At 35.0% G+C, this 18,571-nt stretch overlaps 1 protein-coding gene across 3 annotated transcripts in view; it reads left to right on the plus strand.

The window, feature by feature from the left end:
• GABRA2 (gamma-aminobutyric acid type A receptor alpha2 subunit) overlaps positions 1–18,571 on the plus strand; it is a 63,254-nt gene that overhangs the window by 23,844 nt on the left and 20,839 nt on the right. For all 3 annotated transcript variants that reach the window (XR_003572242.1, XM_027892787.1, XM_027892788.1), the window contains 3 exons: positions 2,130–2,197; positions 13,882–14,102; positions 16,511–16,593. Coding sequence is in view for 2 of the 3 variants with exons in the window: in XM_027892787.1 (XP_027748588.1) it covers positions 2,130–2,197; positions 13,882–14,102; positions 16,511–16,593 (372 nt within the window). In the remaining variant the exon portion in view is untranslated. The remainder of the gene's footprint in view (positions 1–2,129; positions 2,198–13,881; positions 14,103–16,510; positions 16,594–18,571) is intronic.

An 18,571-nucleotide genomic window follows, 5' to 3' on the forward strand; every position in this document is an offset into this window, starting at 1 on the left:
TGGAATGCAAGGCAAGCTTGAAGATGCCATGTCCTGTAGTTTATTATATGGAAATTGTAAAATCATTCCCATATGTCAGATAATAAATCAGATGCAAACAATGGATAGCAGTAGAATAAGGTGACAAGAGGACCATGCTTCCAATCATTTGGGAGATGGGGAGCATGCAGTAACTTTGTTGCCTTTAGTAGGGTACCTTCAAATTATACCAGTATAATTCAAATTAGCCTTGGTGCTCTGCTCTTGGGATACTTGATTGTCAGCTGTATTTCTCTAACATCAGGTTTTTTTCATGGAATTGTAATTACAATTTTGTATTGTCATCACCGTACAGGCCAAATTTCACAGTTAGTCCCTGCAGCACCATTTTACCTCCTGATGAGTAGCTCTCTTGTCACTCTTCCATTTAATTCCTGCCTGTGCCAAGTAAACATTTGGAGATAATAATCTTTTTTCTGGAGAGTCTCCCACTGGCAGCATGAAGTCACTAGTCCTCTGAACTGTACCTGTGGTTTCTGTTTCTTCAGCCAGACCCATACTTTATCCTGTTGAATATCAAGAGCAGTGCAGAGTCAGCACCTTCTGTTTTCCACTGGCTTTTGTTAAGATGTTTGGAGTAGAAATCTACTCAGCTTGTGTAAGGATGCTTCATAAGGTATTACTGAAGTCTCTATCACACAAATAAACGTATCTCAGGACATGAGGAGAATTGTGCTTTTGAACTTTCAGAGTGACACATACTAAGAGTCAGCCTTTATTTATTTTCCTAAAGAGCGGAGATGATACTGGAAAAAAGATTCTTTTTTGTAGGAACGTCTGTACAAAGTCCTGTATTCTAGTGTTGGTTGAAGAAGGAAGTTTCCTTATGGATGAGAATGCAGGAATGTTCCTTGCTCATGCTCTAGAAGTTTTCTGAAAGCACTATGTCTTTGTTTCTCCCTTTGAGAATTCACTGCTCCCCAAGCAGCTGCTCATGGAACAGTCTTAGCCCTGGTAGCTGGTAGAGCATCTACTGTCTAGATGAGCATCACTGGTTTCTCCCAATAAAAGGCAGGGATTATACTCTTGGCCTCAATGTAATTAAAAGTAAAATTTGTCTATACCACATATTTGTCTAAAGGTAGCTTTTAGGAAAACAGAAACTATTAACTATTCATATTAAATGATGATTAAATGGGGAAATCATAATCTAACAGCAGGATCACTTGGATAACAGGCAGTTGTATTATTTTTAGGAACAGGAAATTCTGTGATGAGTCAAATTGCACTTTGTTGTATTTAAATTTTTCTTTTCCAGTCAGCAGCTGGAGAATTCCTTGTGTTGACTGTCTTGAATGCAGACAGTAGTTGGCAACTGCTGTAAGAAATTTTCTGCAAGTGTGTGCTAACCCTCTTAGTGAATATCATTCTATTTTGAGCCTAATTGAAGACTCAAGATAGAAAACTCAGCAATTATTTTTCCCTGCAGTACAATATCTAATATTCTGATTTCATGGCTGTCTGACTACAATGATTAGGAAGAACATTTTCTTATACTATTTACAAGTACCACAACAATGTTTCAGGAACATCGTGTATCAAGGGAAGGAACTATTATGTTAGAATATTTGCTGCTTAAAAACACGTCCATTGAAAAAGTAGGATGCTGCTGTGTGCTATACTTGGTGTTGTCAATATTTGCTTTGTAAGCTTTTTCTTGTCTTTGGCTTTGAAAAAGCTATTAAGGATGAAGAAAGCAGCCTTCAGCTGGAAAAGCTTTAATAGGAGTGATCTGCATCAACAGAGATAACACCTCTACAACAAAGGCATTTTGTGTTTAGAACTGTACTTCCATGTTAAGTCCAAGATGGTGTGGTTATTTTTGCTGGTAGAGAAACGGGAAGTATGTGTGTAGTTGCTGATGATTGTATAGTTCTTTAACTGCAACAAACTACCATGGGACAAACTCTTGTCTGATAACCTCTGTGTTAAGTGGGGCAGAGACCCCTAGTATTTACACCAGAATATTGATTAGGAGTAGTAAACGAGAACAGAAACCTCTTCAAAATATCTCATAATCTTGCATAGAAAGTTAGAAGAAATATTATCAATTTAAAATGTTTGCTTATGTTTTTTTCTTTTTATATCAGATAGTATTACTGAAGTCTTCACTAACATCTATGTGACCAGTTTTGGACCTGTTTCAGATACTGATATGGTGAGTTCCTGAATCTTTTGCATATATGGGCAAATGGTGTAAGATATATACTATTAAGTGCTTTTAAGCTTGTATTCTGCTTTTACTTACTGTGAAAAAAATTGAAACTATTTAGTTGAAATCAGAAAGTGCCAAATCCCATTTAGTTCTGAAGCTGGCTATTGATTTATAGATGTTACATGATAAGTATGCTTGTATTAGCAGTTTAGTTTGAACCAGTGAATCTTCTGATTGTCCCCACTGACTATACTTTGGTTTCTGTTCTGAAGCAGTCTTGAGATGAGTGAACTGAATTCCTCTTGGATGAAAAACTGGAGTGAAAGGTGCGCTGTAGGAGCAGCCCCAATGTTGCAACAGACTGAGGGACCTGATGGAAGTCTAAACTAAACTTCTTAAAAGACATAACTTGGAAGTTGGGTTATCAACATGATTGTGGTGTTCTACAGATCTATCCATAGTTTGCACTGTTTAGTAACCACCTAAGGAAGTCAGTGACATTAAAAAAAAAAATAGAGAAACTGTCAGAATATTGCTCTGGATTACAGTTTTTCATGAAAACATTAATGGAAAAAACCTTTGAGGCAAAGTATTCTTCGAAGGTTTATGGCAAATCATACAGAGATTAGGGAGAATGTTTCACACTGAGAAGAAAGATCTGTTTTCTTTAAAAGGGAAGGACAAACTGAAACTTACTTTAACTAACTTTTGTGCTCCAGTCTGCTCAGCGGGTTTAGGAGAAGATTGTTTGATTCACTCTGGGCAATGTGTGGGAGAAATAACAAAATCTCAGGAGGTTCAGTAACAAACTTTTACTTGCAAACTTTAGAACATTAAGTTGAATAAGCCAAATTCTTGGATACTTGGCAAATTCTAAAACAACATCCAGACAAAGTAAGGCACTTCACAAACTTTACCTTATCAAACTTAAACTTAGTCAACTTTAACTTATCCAGATTCAACAAGGCACTTACTAAGGCATTGACGGGAATGTTTTAGTCTGACTCAGGATATATTTTGAGAAGAAGAAATTAAGAGAAGAAAGAGAAAAAGATAGGAGAAGAATAAAAGAAAGAAAGAGAAACAAAGGATAAGGGTAGAAAGATATTACCACCCATGGATCCAGCGACAAGACTTCATAGTTGCAATTTCGATGTCTGTTGGTTGAAGTGATGGTCGCAGTCTTGGTCCATCGAGGGTGGAGGAAGCCCTGGAAACACAAAGTCCAATGGGTAAATATATGCTTGGGTTTGGGTGGAATGCTCAGGTACCTCCCCTGGGGTGGGGAGTTTTTCACTGTCTGTTGCAGCACTGTGGATCTTTTGCAACAGTGTGGATCTGTTGCAACACTGTGGATCATGTACAGTTCTCTGGTGGAAGGCCACAGAAATGAGCCTGGAGGCACTTAGGGGATCTTTGGTGATTTATGACACCTTCTAAGACATCATGCCCCATCAGAAGGGATGAGTAATGTCAACATCCAGATACTTTCCCAGGGAATGGCCAGTTTTACAACTGAAGCAGTTGTGTAAGGGAGGACACTGGCATGATAAAAAGCTGTCCCACTTCTCAGGATGAGCTTCTTATCAGCCTCTTCCCTTACCTGACTCAAACCCCAGCTTCCTGCTAAACAAAGCTTAATTTGTTGTGGTCATCTTCTGGTGCTTACGCCCTCTGCACTTGGGCTGTTACTTTGCTCATCATCAGCAAAGCACCCATTGCTTTTGCAAATGGCTGATTGAGCCTTTACTATTAACATTTCAGTCTCTCACACTATCTTTCCCAAGAAATTATTTTTGAAGTGTTTTGAACATTCATTATTATATGACATGTAAAATACTACCTAGGTATATCTGTAGGTATTAGAAATAATATTTTTTTTAATAAAGTAATATTTCTTTTTCTATGGAAAACTTTCAGGTTATGCTTCATACAAAATAGGGAACATCTTGATGTTATGAACTAGTTTGCTGTGAAACTAAATTATTTACAGTACACTGTACATTTTAAAAGTTATTTGCTCACTGACTAACAGGTAATTGTAGCTCTGGATTATATATTATGTGGGGTTTTGTGTTTGTTTTTTGTGTGATAGTTTCAGTGTTCAGTCTCTGTTTTGACAGTAATGAATATGTTACTGAAGCTTCACAATAAAGACCATTTCATAGGACAAATAGACATTTATTGTCCTTTTGTTACTGTATAAGTTGCTTATTCTTTTGAGGTGTTTTTTTCCTAATGATTTTAAGTTTCTAAAATGTTTCTTATTGCTAATTAAAAAACAAACAAAACAACAAAAAACAAACCAGGTATCCACAGCTATATACAAAGATGATATGAACATCTTGACCTCAGTGGTCTAATATCACATGACTTCACAGTGTTTACGCTTATGGTAGTCCTGTGTAACGGGGAGATGATATAAACCCACTTTTAAAGATTTGGTACTGAGGCACAAGGAGACTTATGCAAGGCTAGGCAAGTCATCTGTACTCAAATGGGAATTTAATAAAAACCTTCCTGAGCCTATTCCTTAACTCTCCAAACATTTTTGACATCAGTGGGTAAATGTGTGGAGAACTCTGGGTGTCAATTTGCATAGACATATATAACAGTGCAGTAAGGGATCAGGTTGTTTAATGCTACAGATCTATGCAGAGGTGTTAATCAAAGCAGAGCGCAGTGCATCAGAATGGCAGCTGTTGCTGTAATGGGTAGGTTTATTTGCAGATAAGTAGATAGATAAGTAAGAGCAGTTTAATTCTTATTACTACAAGCTTCAGGGTTAATTTAGCTTGTTCTGTTGATAATTATAAAATCATTTTGAAACATGTGAGCAGTCAATCAGAAAATTTCAACATGTGAGCTTTAAAATAATAGCTTCCAAACTGTCACATATTCTGTCGAACATGAAGGTGACATTAGAGTTTTAGCCATGAATACTCTTTTATTTATGAACTGTATGACAGAATTGATAATGTAAACTGTTATGCAGAGTATTAGTTGATATTTTTTTCTATAAAGGAGGGAAACTAATTTTTAAAATTTCCTCTTTAAAAAGCTTCATTTAAAAAATAAGTTTGACTCTTGCCTGTGTCCTGAATTTTCAGAGGATCCCAAAATTAACCTCAGATCTTTTCAGGAAGGTTGGATCACAGCCCCTGAGGTCCGCTGCTGCCATAGTCTGAATGGTGAGGCCTTCAGTCGTATCAGGTTTTTAGGCTGAACATTGCTGTTGCCCAAAACTCTCGTGGATATCACTGCCCCTAGGGTTCCTTTCCCTGGGATTTCTCATAGCAATAAAAGGCATCAGATGTGTGACTGTATCCCTTTGCATGACCTATTTTCCATTTTGGTTTTTTTTTTCCCCTTGGTTAGCACCTTGTATAATGGTGCTTAGAAGAAAAGCCTTTTGAAAACAGGAAGAGGATTCACTGCTGTGGGAGATGGATAATTTGTGCTTTACAGTTTGGAAGAAAGAGGTGGCACAAAGACAGTGATGGGTGGATTGGAGCTAAGGACACAGTTCTCTCATAGTAGTGTTGATTCATGGAGTTGATAAAATGTCATTCCAACCTTTGTTGTTTTTGAATTGGTAGCAATTTGTGAGGTTTCTGTTTTTCTCACTGTCTATTAGTTTCCATTAGTGATAATACAGTATTGTGTATAATCTGTGACTCTGTATGATTGCTAAAATGTAGGTTCTTATTCATAGTCTCTGTATTTTTCCAGTATCACAGTTTTGCAAAAAAATAATTAAGTCCAAGGGAATTTGATCTTTGATTTTAAGCTTGCTGAAGCTGCCATTGGAAGTGCAGGAGGTAAAAGCTGAGGCTGAGATTTTTCTCCAAATACGTTGAGTCAAAAACATTTGGTCCTTATTGTGGATTAACATCTTCACTAAGTTAAGAAGATGTTACTCTCTGTTCTGACCAAAATAGTCAGCTACCAAATCTGTTCACTCTTGGCCAGGAGTCTGTTGCAAACTGTGCTTTAAATGAACGGCTGTGACTAAAATATTTGGGTATCTATATCAGTTGTGTCAAAGAAAAGCTATTGTATGTCAAACACTCTATTTAATGCCAAATATACAATTCCAGTACACAAGAAATTTCAACTTTGTTTTGCAAACTAGTGAGAATCGAGAAAGGCAAAGCAAAACACGGGATCAAACAGATTTTACTTCCACTCTTCTGTCTTTTTGAGCTGTTACTTCTCAGAAATGTTTAAGTTCGGTATTATGATGCTATGCCTTATAGGCTTTCAACCTTATCAGTGATACAAATTTATTTTGACATTAGCCTAAGAGAAGAATAGCTGCACTGCTTAGAAAAACAAACAAATGAAAAATTGAACAGAACAACTGAAAAACAAAGCATCTCTGATTTTTCTAGAGTTATGAGGTTAAATTATGATTAAAGAAGCTAATTAAAGCATTTATAATGAAATGAAAATATTTAATGTTTGAAAATTCAGAGGTAAAGGATAATTTTCACTGGATTATAATTTGTATGATAAAAAAGGCTATAGTTTAATTTAAACATTAAACTTGATTATTTATTTTTTTAAAAAATAAAAATCCATTATAAATCTATCTGCTACTCAGATTTCAGCACTGAAAGCAATGTACTTTTACTTTTTTTTTTTTTCCACCCTTGCTTTCTTTCCAGGCTGTCTCAACACTTTGGCTTCCAAAATTTTCCACATAGCCGTAGACATAGTAAGTGTTGATGTCCATAATAGAAAAAAATAATATATATAATAAATGAGAAAGTGTTTTACTCCTCAAGAAATAGTTATTGCATGTAAGATTATATAGATACTGAAACCTACTGTGAGAAAAGCTTTGCCAAGATTTGGCCAGATTTTGCCTCAGAGCAGTCCTTCTGATTGATACCGGGAACAGTCTTTGCTGCTTTCATACAACACACAGTTTGATCCATTTAGCTTGAATATTAATACTAACAAGCTTTCTGAAACTTTTGCATTTCAACTTTCAACCTTACATTTTCACTGTCATTAGGGAGTTTCATTTATTGTGATTACATCTTTTGTCCCAGTTTGTTTGTAAACAACAAGATTTCCTAGTTTCTTGACGAGAAGTCTCCAGTTTATCACTTTGGAGTCAAGGAACAGGTGTCTCTGTAGAGATGGTCATGCACAGCACACACACTTCCGTCTTCTCAGTTTTCAATTGCAATGTCAGTAAACGTTTCTGATTCTTCAAATACAGCCAGAACAGAAATTTTCAATGAAGGCTGAAAGTTGAATTCAGAAATGGCCAGAAGTATTGTTACATTACTTCTCACTACAAGTGAGGATGGTTCTTTAGAGAGAGTGACTCAACTGGGAACCCTGGTGTTGTTTTTTTATTTTTCTGTTTGTTTTTCAGATTTCCTCATTCCAGCTTGTATTTTAGATTTTGGGGTTTTTTTCTATGAAACTTATTTTTAGCTGTTTCAGAGTCTATTAGCTAGAATTCCTTAACTGGAGGGAAGCTTTACAGGGGTGGTATGATATGTAAGTCTGGGCAGAATAAGGGAACACATCAAGATGACTTTTTTTTTTTTTTTCCACAAGGATTACTTTGCAATTACTTTAATGTAGCTATTATTTTAACTCAGTAAGAGAAGAATAAAAGTACAAGAAATTATAAGTACATTTGGCTTTTTTTGGATATTTGGGAGCATCTAGGTTGAGGTTTTATAATTGATATGTTTCTGAAAAGTCTATAAGTTGTTGCTTTATTACATTTTTTTTATTGGCTCAGATCATTGCCTTTGCAAATTAAATCCATGGGCTGAAATTTTGATGAGGAAATCTCTCACAAACTATTGTAGAGTTTCTCTCCTTTTATTTTGTTGGGAAGGCTTGTTCCACTGTGCAACATCCTGCCAAGTGGATCTGTATTGGAGATTGATTTGTCAGAGGCTGTGTCCAAGGCCTTCATCAGCATTAGCTCTCTGTGTACCCCTTATTTGGATTCCTGTTCCCGGCACCAGGCATCAACTGTTTTTCAGGATTGCTCTTTCTCCATGTCTGAATAAAAAGGGATAATGAGAAGTGTTTGTGTTTTCAGTCACAGCAGTGTGAATAATGTCCCATAGTCTCTTTTCTAAGTAATCCCTACTTGTATCTTTCACATGCCTCTCTTATCCCTCTTTAGTGCTTCTTTTAGACTCAGAGTTCATTTTACATCAGGTCTATAGAAAGAAAGAGAAAATTATTCAGAGAAGGCCCTTTTCATAAATGAATATGAATAGAAAGACATTCTCTTCCCTAGACACTATCATTCAAATTGGTTAAACACACTTTTTCCAGATTTTTTTTTTAATACATCATGTTTAGTTTCAATGCTTAGACAAAAATGACTGATGTTGGCAGATGAAGCAGAAATAAAAGGCTTGAAATGAGTTCTTCAGATACAGGAAAATCATGCTGCAATTCCCTAGAAATATTCCACATATTCTTGATAGTATTAAAGGTCATATATATCTGGAAGACAGTACTTGCATATTTAAAAGTTAATACACTTTCCTGTGAAATGCAGTGATGGGATAGTGTTTCAGGTTTTAACAGGGCCATTAAGGGTTTTGATAAAAAATAACCAACAATGCAGTTTCAAACCACAGCCCTCCTTCATCAGAATATTTCAAGGATTCTATTCACCAATGTGAAAGATCCGCACCCCAGAAAGACCTGAAAGGAATTTCTATTTTCCGTGTTGTGCACACATGAAAAAGTAAGTTTTGAAGAAGAGCAAAAGGACTCAGCTTATTTATCTGTGCAGTGAGATTTGATATTTGATACACAAACGGAGAAGTATTTGTACAGAGCCAGAGTAGTAAGTGCTTGTGATTGGAACATTGAGAGGGTTTGGAGGAGAACTATTTCAGTCTTGATGTTGTTAGACAATTATTTGTTTTTAGAGAAGAGATAAGTAGAAAGTGAGATGGATTGTTTATCCAGTATGGTAGACAGGCCCAGGTAAAGCCAAACCATACAGTGATAAACTAGGTTATGCAGAATGTTGTAGGGAGTTAGCCCTTGTGTATGCCATCTGCACCATGCATAGATCTGTCCCATAGAGAATGAAATGACCAAACCAACAAACTAATGATTTGATCCTCCTACCTTAAATCTGATTTCAGCATTCATTCAAAATGTTTAGAATGGAAGTTTAATAAACTGATTTGCAGAAATTGCATCACAAACTTGCACTCATCAAACTCACAAATATCAGGTTATAAAAGGAGTGCATATACTTTGTAGATTAGTTTTCTTTTCATAATTGCATCTTTTTGAGTCTAAAATTCCTTCTTGGTTTTCTTGGAAGTCATTTTGATGCCTAGATGCATACCAATCATGTTAGTATTCAACAGTACCAGACACATACTAACATTGTTAATGTTTTTAAGCTAAACTGAAAGAAAAAATGGGTATTTCTTCAAGATAGATATGATAACAAGAATTTACTTTTTAAGAATTTAAATTATGAAGTTATGCTATTGTCCAAATAAATATTAATAAGAAGACCCTATATTAGCTAGGTGAGATTTAGGTCCATGAATCTGAAGTGTTTATCTCATCAGTGTATCAACCACAGTATTTCTGACTGCCTTTAGGGAATCAATAAAAAGATATATGTGCCATTTTCTGTTTACTTGTTTTCAATTTTTTGTACTTGCCTTTTAAAAGTTTTATATTTTACACTATTTAAAATTTGTTTTCGTGGTTATAAATGTGTTTCAGTTATTGGCTTTAAGACTGGTCAAGAGAAAGACAAACGTACTTTAGAGAACTGAATAGGAAAAATCTTTACAAGTAGGGAATGAGGAGCTCTGGCCTAAACTATTCATTAAACAAAATGCTGTGTTCCAGAAGGTGATTAATAAAATATTCAATCTGCTTCAGGACAGTACTGATTGCTAATAGACACTTAAAACTTTTGAGATGTTTGGAACATGTCCATTTTTACTCCATATGCAAAAACTGCCAAAATCTACCAACTGTTAGCTCAGAGGATGAGAGTACATTTTTTGTTGTCTGAACTTTTCCCATACAAATCTGTCCTTAGCAAAAAAAGAGAGACTGTCATGTGATGAGGAGGGATTGCTTGTACTCGGGTCAGTTAAAGTTTCTGCCAGAGATACTTATGTCTTTTTTTATGCTTCATACTATTACACCCAACAACTGCATATTAAAAGAAGAATGAAATTTCTTCCCCATTTTATTCTTCTGAGCATTGAACTGGCAGTGCTTCTTCATACTGTAGTATGAACTTACTCTCTGTACCTAAAATTTCACATAAGCTGGTATAATACATATTTGAAAGATTATGTTTAATTGTACTGTGTTAGAATCTAGCTGTGAAAGCACATATTAGACACAAATCAGTAGGAAGCATTTTATTGTTTAGCAATGATTGCAGGAGTCCTTTGAAGACCTGGAAGTAATCTCCTGTGATTTTGTGGAGATACTGCACTCTATACTGGAGGGTAATTTGGTCGTGTCCAAAGACAGCACAGGTTTTTTTGCATAGAAGAATATCTGCAGTTTGAATGAAACTTAAAAAATTATTTTCCATGTCCTTTCTAGAGTCCAGATTTGAATTTCTCACAGAATGTTAGTCTTCATTGAAAAGTAAACTTTATCACACAGCATTTACCACAAAGTGTTATGTATATGGAATAGGAATTAGTTACAAAATCTTTATGTGGTGTATTTTGAAAAATGCTGGCTTTTTATCACGTTGAATATATTCAAAATACTTCAAAAATTTCATATTTTTTAATTTATTTTATATGGTAAACATCAACAGGGATATCCATGATCATAAGTATAATAGATTTGGCACAGGAGGGAGCATGGGATCAGTGGATATAGCACTGGGATGCAAAGGCATGGGTTGTGTTTTGCTTTTCATAATCACTCTAAATGGACCATGACAAATTAATTTCACCTCAGTGCCTTAGTTTTCTTTCATACAAAGCCGAGATTCCAATACTTCTTTTGAAAAAAATGCACAGAGATCTTTAGAAAAAAAAGTCATTTAAGAAATATGTGAGATTTTATTACTATTGTGGTAAATGGAAGAAGAAGGTGTTTATCGTCATTCACACCAAACCTTGGTTTATTCCCCATTTCTGTCTTCTAAATGGTATGTTCTGAAATAAAGATCTCAAATGTGGATTGGATGGAGAGATTAGAATTACCTGTGGATCAGTCAGAGATTTATTAGTAGAATCTTTCAAGACTGCAGCTCAGATTCTTTCCTACTCATTCTACTTCCTAAGCTGTTACCATGCAGCAGATGTGGGATTTTTTTAAAATATTGTTTTTATTTTATTTAGTGGCATATCATGTCTGCGTTTTTTTTTTCCTGTTTTATCTCTCTTGTGATTCTTTTTATATATGTTGGAAGACAGGGAAGAAGAGGGACCTTTGAAGTTCTTTAGTGATGGAAACATTGCAGAAAGTTCAGATTTATATTCTAATCATTTATGTGCAGGAATATTTGTGAAAAGAATCTATAGGACTTATCACTCATTTTGAATTTCAGTGGGATTTCAAAGTCTTACTCCCTCAGGCTCTTCTTCCTGCTTCTTTATACCTCAAACATCAATCTTATCATACGTAGCAATGACTTACTGATAAAACCCCTCAGACAAGAAACACAAGGAAGCTCTTAGGACGGTTGTTTTCCTTTAATTACACTGTATTTCTATCCAAATTTCATATATTCCCCTTCTTCAAGCATACTGTTCCTACTGCTCCAGATCCTCCATGATACTAAGCATTTTGTCACTTTCCCTGGTCTATAACTGAACTGATAGATAAACTCTTGTTTTTAAATGGGATTTAAAGTCACATGATATTTAACAAATAAAACAACATATAAATCAGCAAATAAAGAGTTCAATTGAATGTGATTTATCACAGAGAAATGAGCAAACTGTTTATCACAAGACTGTCTCTGGTAGTGATGAGAGACTGTATATAAATCGAGTATAATAGGAAAGAAATTCGTGTTTTAGAGGTTTCTAGTTTTATATTTCACAGATATATTTACTAAAATATTATTAGAGATAATAGCAACTGACTTTAAAGAAAACCAAGCAAATTAATTTTCAGTGTACTGTAGTGTTAATTTGATTTAATATAATTTTGAATAGTTATTACTTTAATTAGAAAAATGACAAAATATTATTGTATTTTATTGCAAGACCTCTTGGTATAGCTGAAAATTGAGCTGGTACTTTTTGCCAGATTAGGTTATAAGTATCCATAATTTCCAAAACACGCACTTGTCGCAGTTCCTAATGAGAACTGCTTTCTCTCCTGCCCTACTGAGTTCCTTCAGGTGATAAAATTCTCTTTCCTTTTTTCCATATGCTCTCCTTAGCCTCTGGCCCTGACCTGGAAAAGGTCCTCACAGCTCCTTGGCTCACAGACCAAAGGAGCTGAAGGGGCTGTCACTTATTGCTGTCTAATCAGCCTTCCTTTTGTACCACCGAATTGTTGATGGAGAAGAACCTTAAGCCTTGTTAATCAGCACACAAGGGACCCAGCAGAAAGTGATGGAGGCTGATAAGTTCCTTGAAGTCACTTCTATATTGAAATCACTTGAATATTTTGTATTGGTTGAATTTTATCAGGACTTTTCAATTCAAAGATAATTTGGAAAATGGTTGCAATAGTACAAACTGTTGCAACATACTAATATTTTGAAGTCATGAGACCGTTTTGTACCTGTCCAACAAAACAAAAAGGTAGCATTTGCCAATACACAGAATGCAGTTTCCTTCCAACAAAGTTTTTATGCTCTTCCATTTCCAATTTATATGCTGTGCTGACAGTAGCAAAACACTAAATCAATTTCCAGGTTCAGTTTGAAGTTAGTGGATGACTTTACATCATCAATGTTTAATCAGTATTTTTTTTGTTTGTTTATTGTTTAGAACAGCAACAAAACCCAGCAGATGGGATGCCCAGAACTGGTTGTCACAGGCATCTGGTCTAGGTCATCAGTCTGTTTCTGCTTGTATTCTTTTCCCAGGCTATACTGCCTTTCCGAGTTTAAGCATCAGAGTAAAAATTTCCATAGAGAGTGTGTGTCACCTGTCAGTCATCACCTATTGTTTCCTACCTATGTATTTTTGTTCATAAAATCCATACCACTACAGAGCCTTACATTCCTCTTTGGAAAATCTTTATATCATCGTACTTGAAAGTATTGAACCCTTTATGGGTTGCCTTGTTTCCTTACTTCTAGTCTCAGCCATTCTCTGGGCTTTTGAAATGCTGGATTACTCTACAGCAGTAGATGCCAAAACAACTCTTTAATGTGTTTCTGTATTTTTTTTCCTTACTTCTTAATGTAAAATAGCAATGCTTACTGAAATTAGCCTTGTCACGTACCCACTGTTTATTAGGTACAGAAATCTAAATACCGGAAGGTTTCAATATACAAACAAGAGCTAGCAATCGTGAAGGAGAATGTCATACCCTTAATACATTGAATTCCTGTTTATTATTCTCAGTATTATACAATTTTATGTGGTGATCATTCTCCCTTGACATTTTTATCAAGGGAAGGCAGCAAAAGAGCTTTTCTGTTTTGATTCTCAGAAAGCAGATTAGTGTTTCATTGTGTCAAAAAAGTGCATATATTTATTCCATTACAGGAATACACAATAGATGTGTTCTTCCGTCAGAGATGGAAGGATGAGAGATTAAAGTTTAAGGGCCCAATGAACATTCTTCGGTTGAACAACCTAATGGCCAGCAAAATCTGGACCCCAGATACATTTTTTCACAATGGGAAGAAGTCAGTGGCTCATAACATGACAATGCCAAACAAGCTCCTACGAATCCAAGATGATGGAACTCTGCTGTACACCATGAGGTAATTCTGTTCATCGGTTCTCTACTTATGCTATTTCTTGATGTGATTTTTTTGAAGTAACAAATAAGATTCCAGGAGGGCTCTCCTTTGTTGTATTTCGGTGCTAGCAGAAAGAAAGCTAACAAAATGTGTGGTTGATTTCCAGTTCTGTTAAGAGTCTGTTGGCTCATAATGAGTTAGATCAGTTTTCCTACACGTGCCTCAGTTTTAATATCTCTATAATGCATAAAAGATATTGAACCCCTGCATAAAGTGCTTTGAGACCTTCAGATGGAGTTACTCACTGTTAGAATGATTAAAATAGTATGTGAGTTTTGCCTGTTACTGCACCTATTGCATTGACTATGTGAACCCTTAAGCAAATTTATTAAGATCAGCAGCAACAAAAAAAAAAAAATCAAGGAATAAAGAGTTAATAAGGTCTCAAATTCTTTTCAGCAAGAGCTATAGGGAAAATATGTCTTAGGCTATAATAATTGTTTCTTTATATCTAATTGCAGTATTTTGCTTAGAGTTTTAATTTTTGCATCCTATGCATCATTAGCAGCTACCATAAATATTTAGCTGGTAAAAAACATTAAATTTACTTAGAAAATAATTTATGAAAAAGTTATAAATATCATGTATACATAGTTATAAGCAGCATTTTTATAAGACTGATTTCTTCTTTGATTACTATTTTAACAATAATGTTACCTATATGGATTTTTTTTAAATTTCCAGAAGACCCTGCCTGACTTATTTTCTTTCTTTTTCTTGGAGAATATTTAATAAATTGAAGTTTTTGTTCCTGTAGAGTTAAAATCCCCAGCCTAAGTAAGATACAAAATGTGAGCTGCAAAGCAAACATGTACTGTGTGATTTTTTTCCATGCAGCCATACTAGCATCCCTTAAGCCCCATTTGACTATTCAGCTCTGAAACCCTGACAATATTGATTGTTGATGGGTAGACTGCTAATGTTATTAGATGATGTGAGGGTTGGAGAGGTTCAGAAAAAATTTTTGAAGTCAACTGAGACGTCAGTTTTAGTATTTTTTTTTTCTTGGGCTCAAATCAATATTTGAACCAGCATCTGTATAACCTGACTGAAATTCTCTTCCACCAGAAGTTATTATAATCATATGCTATAAATAAAAAGAAATACTATTTGAAACCATTATGAAACATAAGCTGGGTCATGTTAACTAAAATTAACTAAACGTTTTCATGACTTGTAAGTATGTTGCTTCTCAGAGTATAAGGTTAGTGTGTAAACTGCTTTTACTGCCTAGATTTTAAACAGCCTTTTTTGTCTGTGTCTACATAAAATGATTGTGTGATTTTTGCCAGAGGCTCATGCAATTACTTTCTTTGCCTTCAGGTGTTTCCTGATTCTTGTCTCTCTCTGCCCCTTGAATTCAGAAAAACATTCTTGGGGAGTGGAGGCATAGAAATATGGAATATTTTTGAGTGGAAGAGTGGGAGGAAGCAGCCAAGAATAAAATGACTAGAAACTACTGGGAGTACAGAGTGATGTAGCTGATGTTTCAGGCTGGATGAAGAGGAACTAAAGCATCCAGAAAAAAAACTCTATGCAGAGGAGACTTACAGGATAGGAAGGAGAAAGATATTTTTTTCTTGGCCTTTTTTATTTTTCAAAATTAAAAATAATGAGAAAGTCTGTAAAAAATGTTTAAAATTATTTTTTATTGTACTAATTCCCATGTATGATACTGAGATATTGCTGTTGTTTTTTTTTTCCACAAAATCAGCAAAAGTGGATATAGTGTTAACACAGTCAAATTTATACATAAATCAAAAGAATAATCACAAGTAACATGGAGAATGGGTAGCAGCAATCTTTTGAAAGAACACAAATATTTTTCCTCTACATCTTCCATTCAGACAAAAAAAATATAAATTCAGAAGACTCTGGAGAACAGTCCTTTGGCAAATTAATTGTATTTTATATGCTTTTATAATGAGCCTTTGAGAGCCATAAAAGCACACATGTATGTCAGAATATTATGAGAAAAAATTACTGTTCTTAACAACCTGCAATTATGTAATTTATATTTGTCTTTAAGTGGCCTTTGCTCATAGTTTTGAGGTCAGCTTTTTCAGATTTTTGTGACGGTTTGGACCTGGCTCCCTGCCAAATGTCCGAAAGTTAGGACAGCAGCTCCCTTCCCCCCTTCTCTTTTCTTTCCTTAGGTTAAAGGAGAAAGAATTTTTAATGTGATAAGTTACTGCCTTCCAAACGAACACATAAAAGGGAAGAAGCAAGAGCTGATTTGAATTTTTGTTAGTTTAATATAAAATTTCAATTTAATCTCTTCAGTTCTCTTAATCACTTTTCAGTTCTCTGGAAGTGAATTTCTTGTCCTGCTAAACGATTTAAATGCATCTCAGTGTTTTGCCTTTTAGGCTTACAGTCCAAGCTGAATGTCCAATGCATTTGGAGGACTTCCCCATGGATGCGCACTCATGCCCACTGAAATTCGGCAGCTGTAAGTATATAATATGAAGTGGGGCCTTTGGTTAGTGATATCTAACATTACTCTGCAGAATTTTGTTTCAGGAAATTCTTACATGAGATATTTTAACCACAAGATGATACTTTCAAAAATATTTGCAACCTGACACATCAAAATCTCTTTTCTCTATTCAGTGTTGTGTCTTCTAGTGTATTTTAAAGATTTCATGACTCCAGTTAACAATAAAAGCTGCACCTAATCAACACTGCATTGGTCTAGTTTTATTGCAGCGTGCAAACCATACTGATGAACACAGAGCTGGACCCACAAAGCCTCTCTGGTATCAGTGAAGAGCAGACCAAAGACTTGAGTTTGTTTTCATTTATTAGAACGTTTAGTTTCTCTTCATTGTTAATGATATTGGTTTTATCCTCTTCTATGAAGGCAATAACAAGTGGCACCTTGTGATAAAAATTTTTACTTGTTAGTGCATCTTCATGTTAGATGGAATTTGATCTGACTAGTGTTATTTTACCAGCAGTGTTATTTAATTTACTTATATTACAGCCTTTCTTCTTCTTCTTCATTGCATATGTTTCCTGGATTTTGTACACTAAAAGTTTTCTTTTCTTTCATGGGCTGCAGCCTACATTGCCTGTTGGGCCCAGGAAAGGGATTTTTTTTTTTTTAGGAAACAAGTTAATACTTTTAAATTCTGGCTGATTTTATAATAACTGTAGCAAACAGAGATTAAAAACAGGGGATATACTGCCACTAAGGACATCATTAACCAGATGATAATTTTAAGAGCACTGTATATACTCTCCCCATAGCACTGTGATACCTCTTTTCCTTGGAGTTTGGAGCAAATTAGACCAAGCCTGTGCTTCTGATGATGTTTCCACACTAGAGGGAAATCTCATCTATGGAGATTAGAATTAGTACTGTTTGTATCATGGAACCTTTTTTGCCCCCTAAATATTGTATTTGTAATATGTAATGCAGCCTAAATAACTAACACCAGAGATATTAGCCAAAATTGGCTACTGACTAATAATATTTACACACATATGCAAGGAAGATTTATTTGATTTATAAGTTTTGGGAGGGAAAAAAGACTGAAATGTAGCCTTAAAAGAACTTTAAAAAAATATCCTGTAATAATGAAACATACTGAGGCCAAGAGGCTACTTTTCTTCATTTGCATTTCTAAATTGATAACCTTTTTAACTAGGTATATTCAACTTTGTGTGAACAGGAGGGGTTTTTGTTTGGTCAGTTTTTTGCTTACCAGCTTGTTCTTTGTTCTCTGCCTATGGTTTCTGGTTTTCTGATAACCTAGAGAATTCTAAATGTGAGCAATGTGATAAAAAAAAAAAACTCTCTTTCATGTCTCTCATAGTCATTTATGCTGTGGCCTGTTGGCATATCCAGAGGACTCTGATTTCTATTCATTTTGAATGGCTTCACATTTATTTCCTTACCTTTCATTTTTAGACAACTGTGCATTCTTCAGCTTTTATTCTGGGATAGAATCTGAATGATGAACAGTGGTGAAAATAAGCAGGGATACTGAGGACTTGGGTTTAACTGAGGCAAGTTTGCCAGTGGTATATATTTGTCACAGCTCTTCATATGCTGCTATTCTTACATTTCTGGGAGGATCATCAGGATGTATGAATGTCTTTTTTTATATGTAAGAGAAAAGCCAAACTGAATGTATTGGAGAAGCTGTAGTTTAATAGATCCCCTTTCTTTATTATTTTCCAAAAGTCTAACCAACAATGGGTAGGATGGGGACAAATCAATAATTGGCCATATTGATTTGCATTTAGTGCTGATTTGCATTAAAGCAGAGATATTCTTGTGGAAAGCTGGAAAGATAGATGGGAAGTGTTAAGAATCTCTACATGCTATCCACCTGCTAGATTTTGTTAGTTATGCATTTTATGTCTAGTTGCATGAAGAAGCTTCTTTCTGAGTCTCTAGAAATTTCTCGAGTATTTGCAGA

The sequence above is a fragment of the Empidonax traillii genome, unplaced genomic scaffold (assembly GCF_003031625.1).
Source record: "Empidonax traillii isolate 1590-97213 ecotype Southwest subspecies unplaced genomic scaffold, ASM303162v1 scaffold368:size764316, whole genome shotgun sequence".
In the NCBI taxonomy this organism is placed as follows: domain Eukaryota; kingdom Metazoa; phylum Chordata; class Aves; order Passeriformes; family Tyrannidae; genus Empidonax; species Empidonax traillii.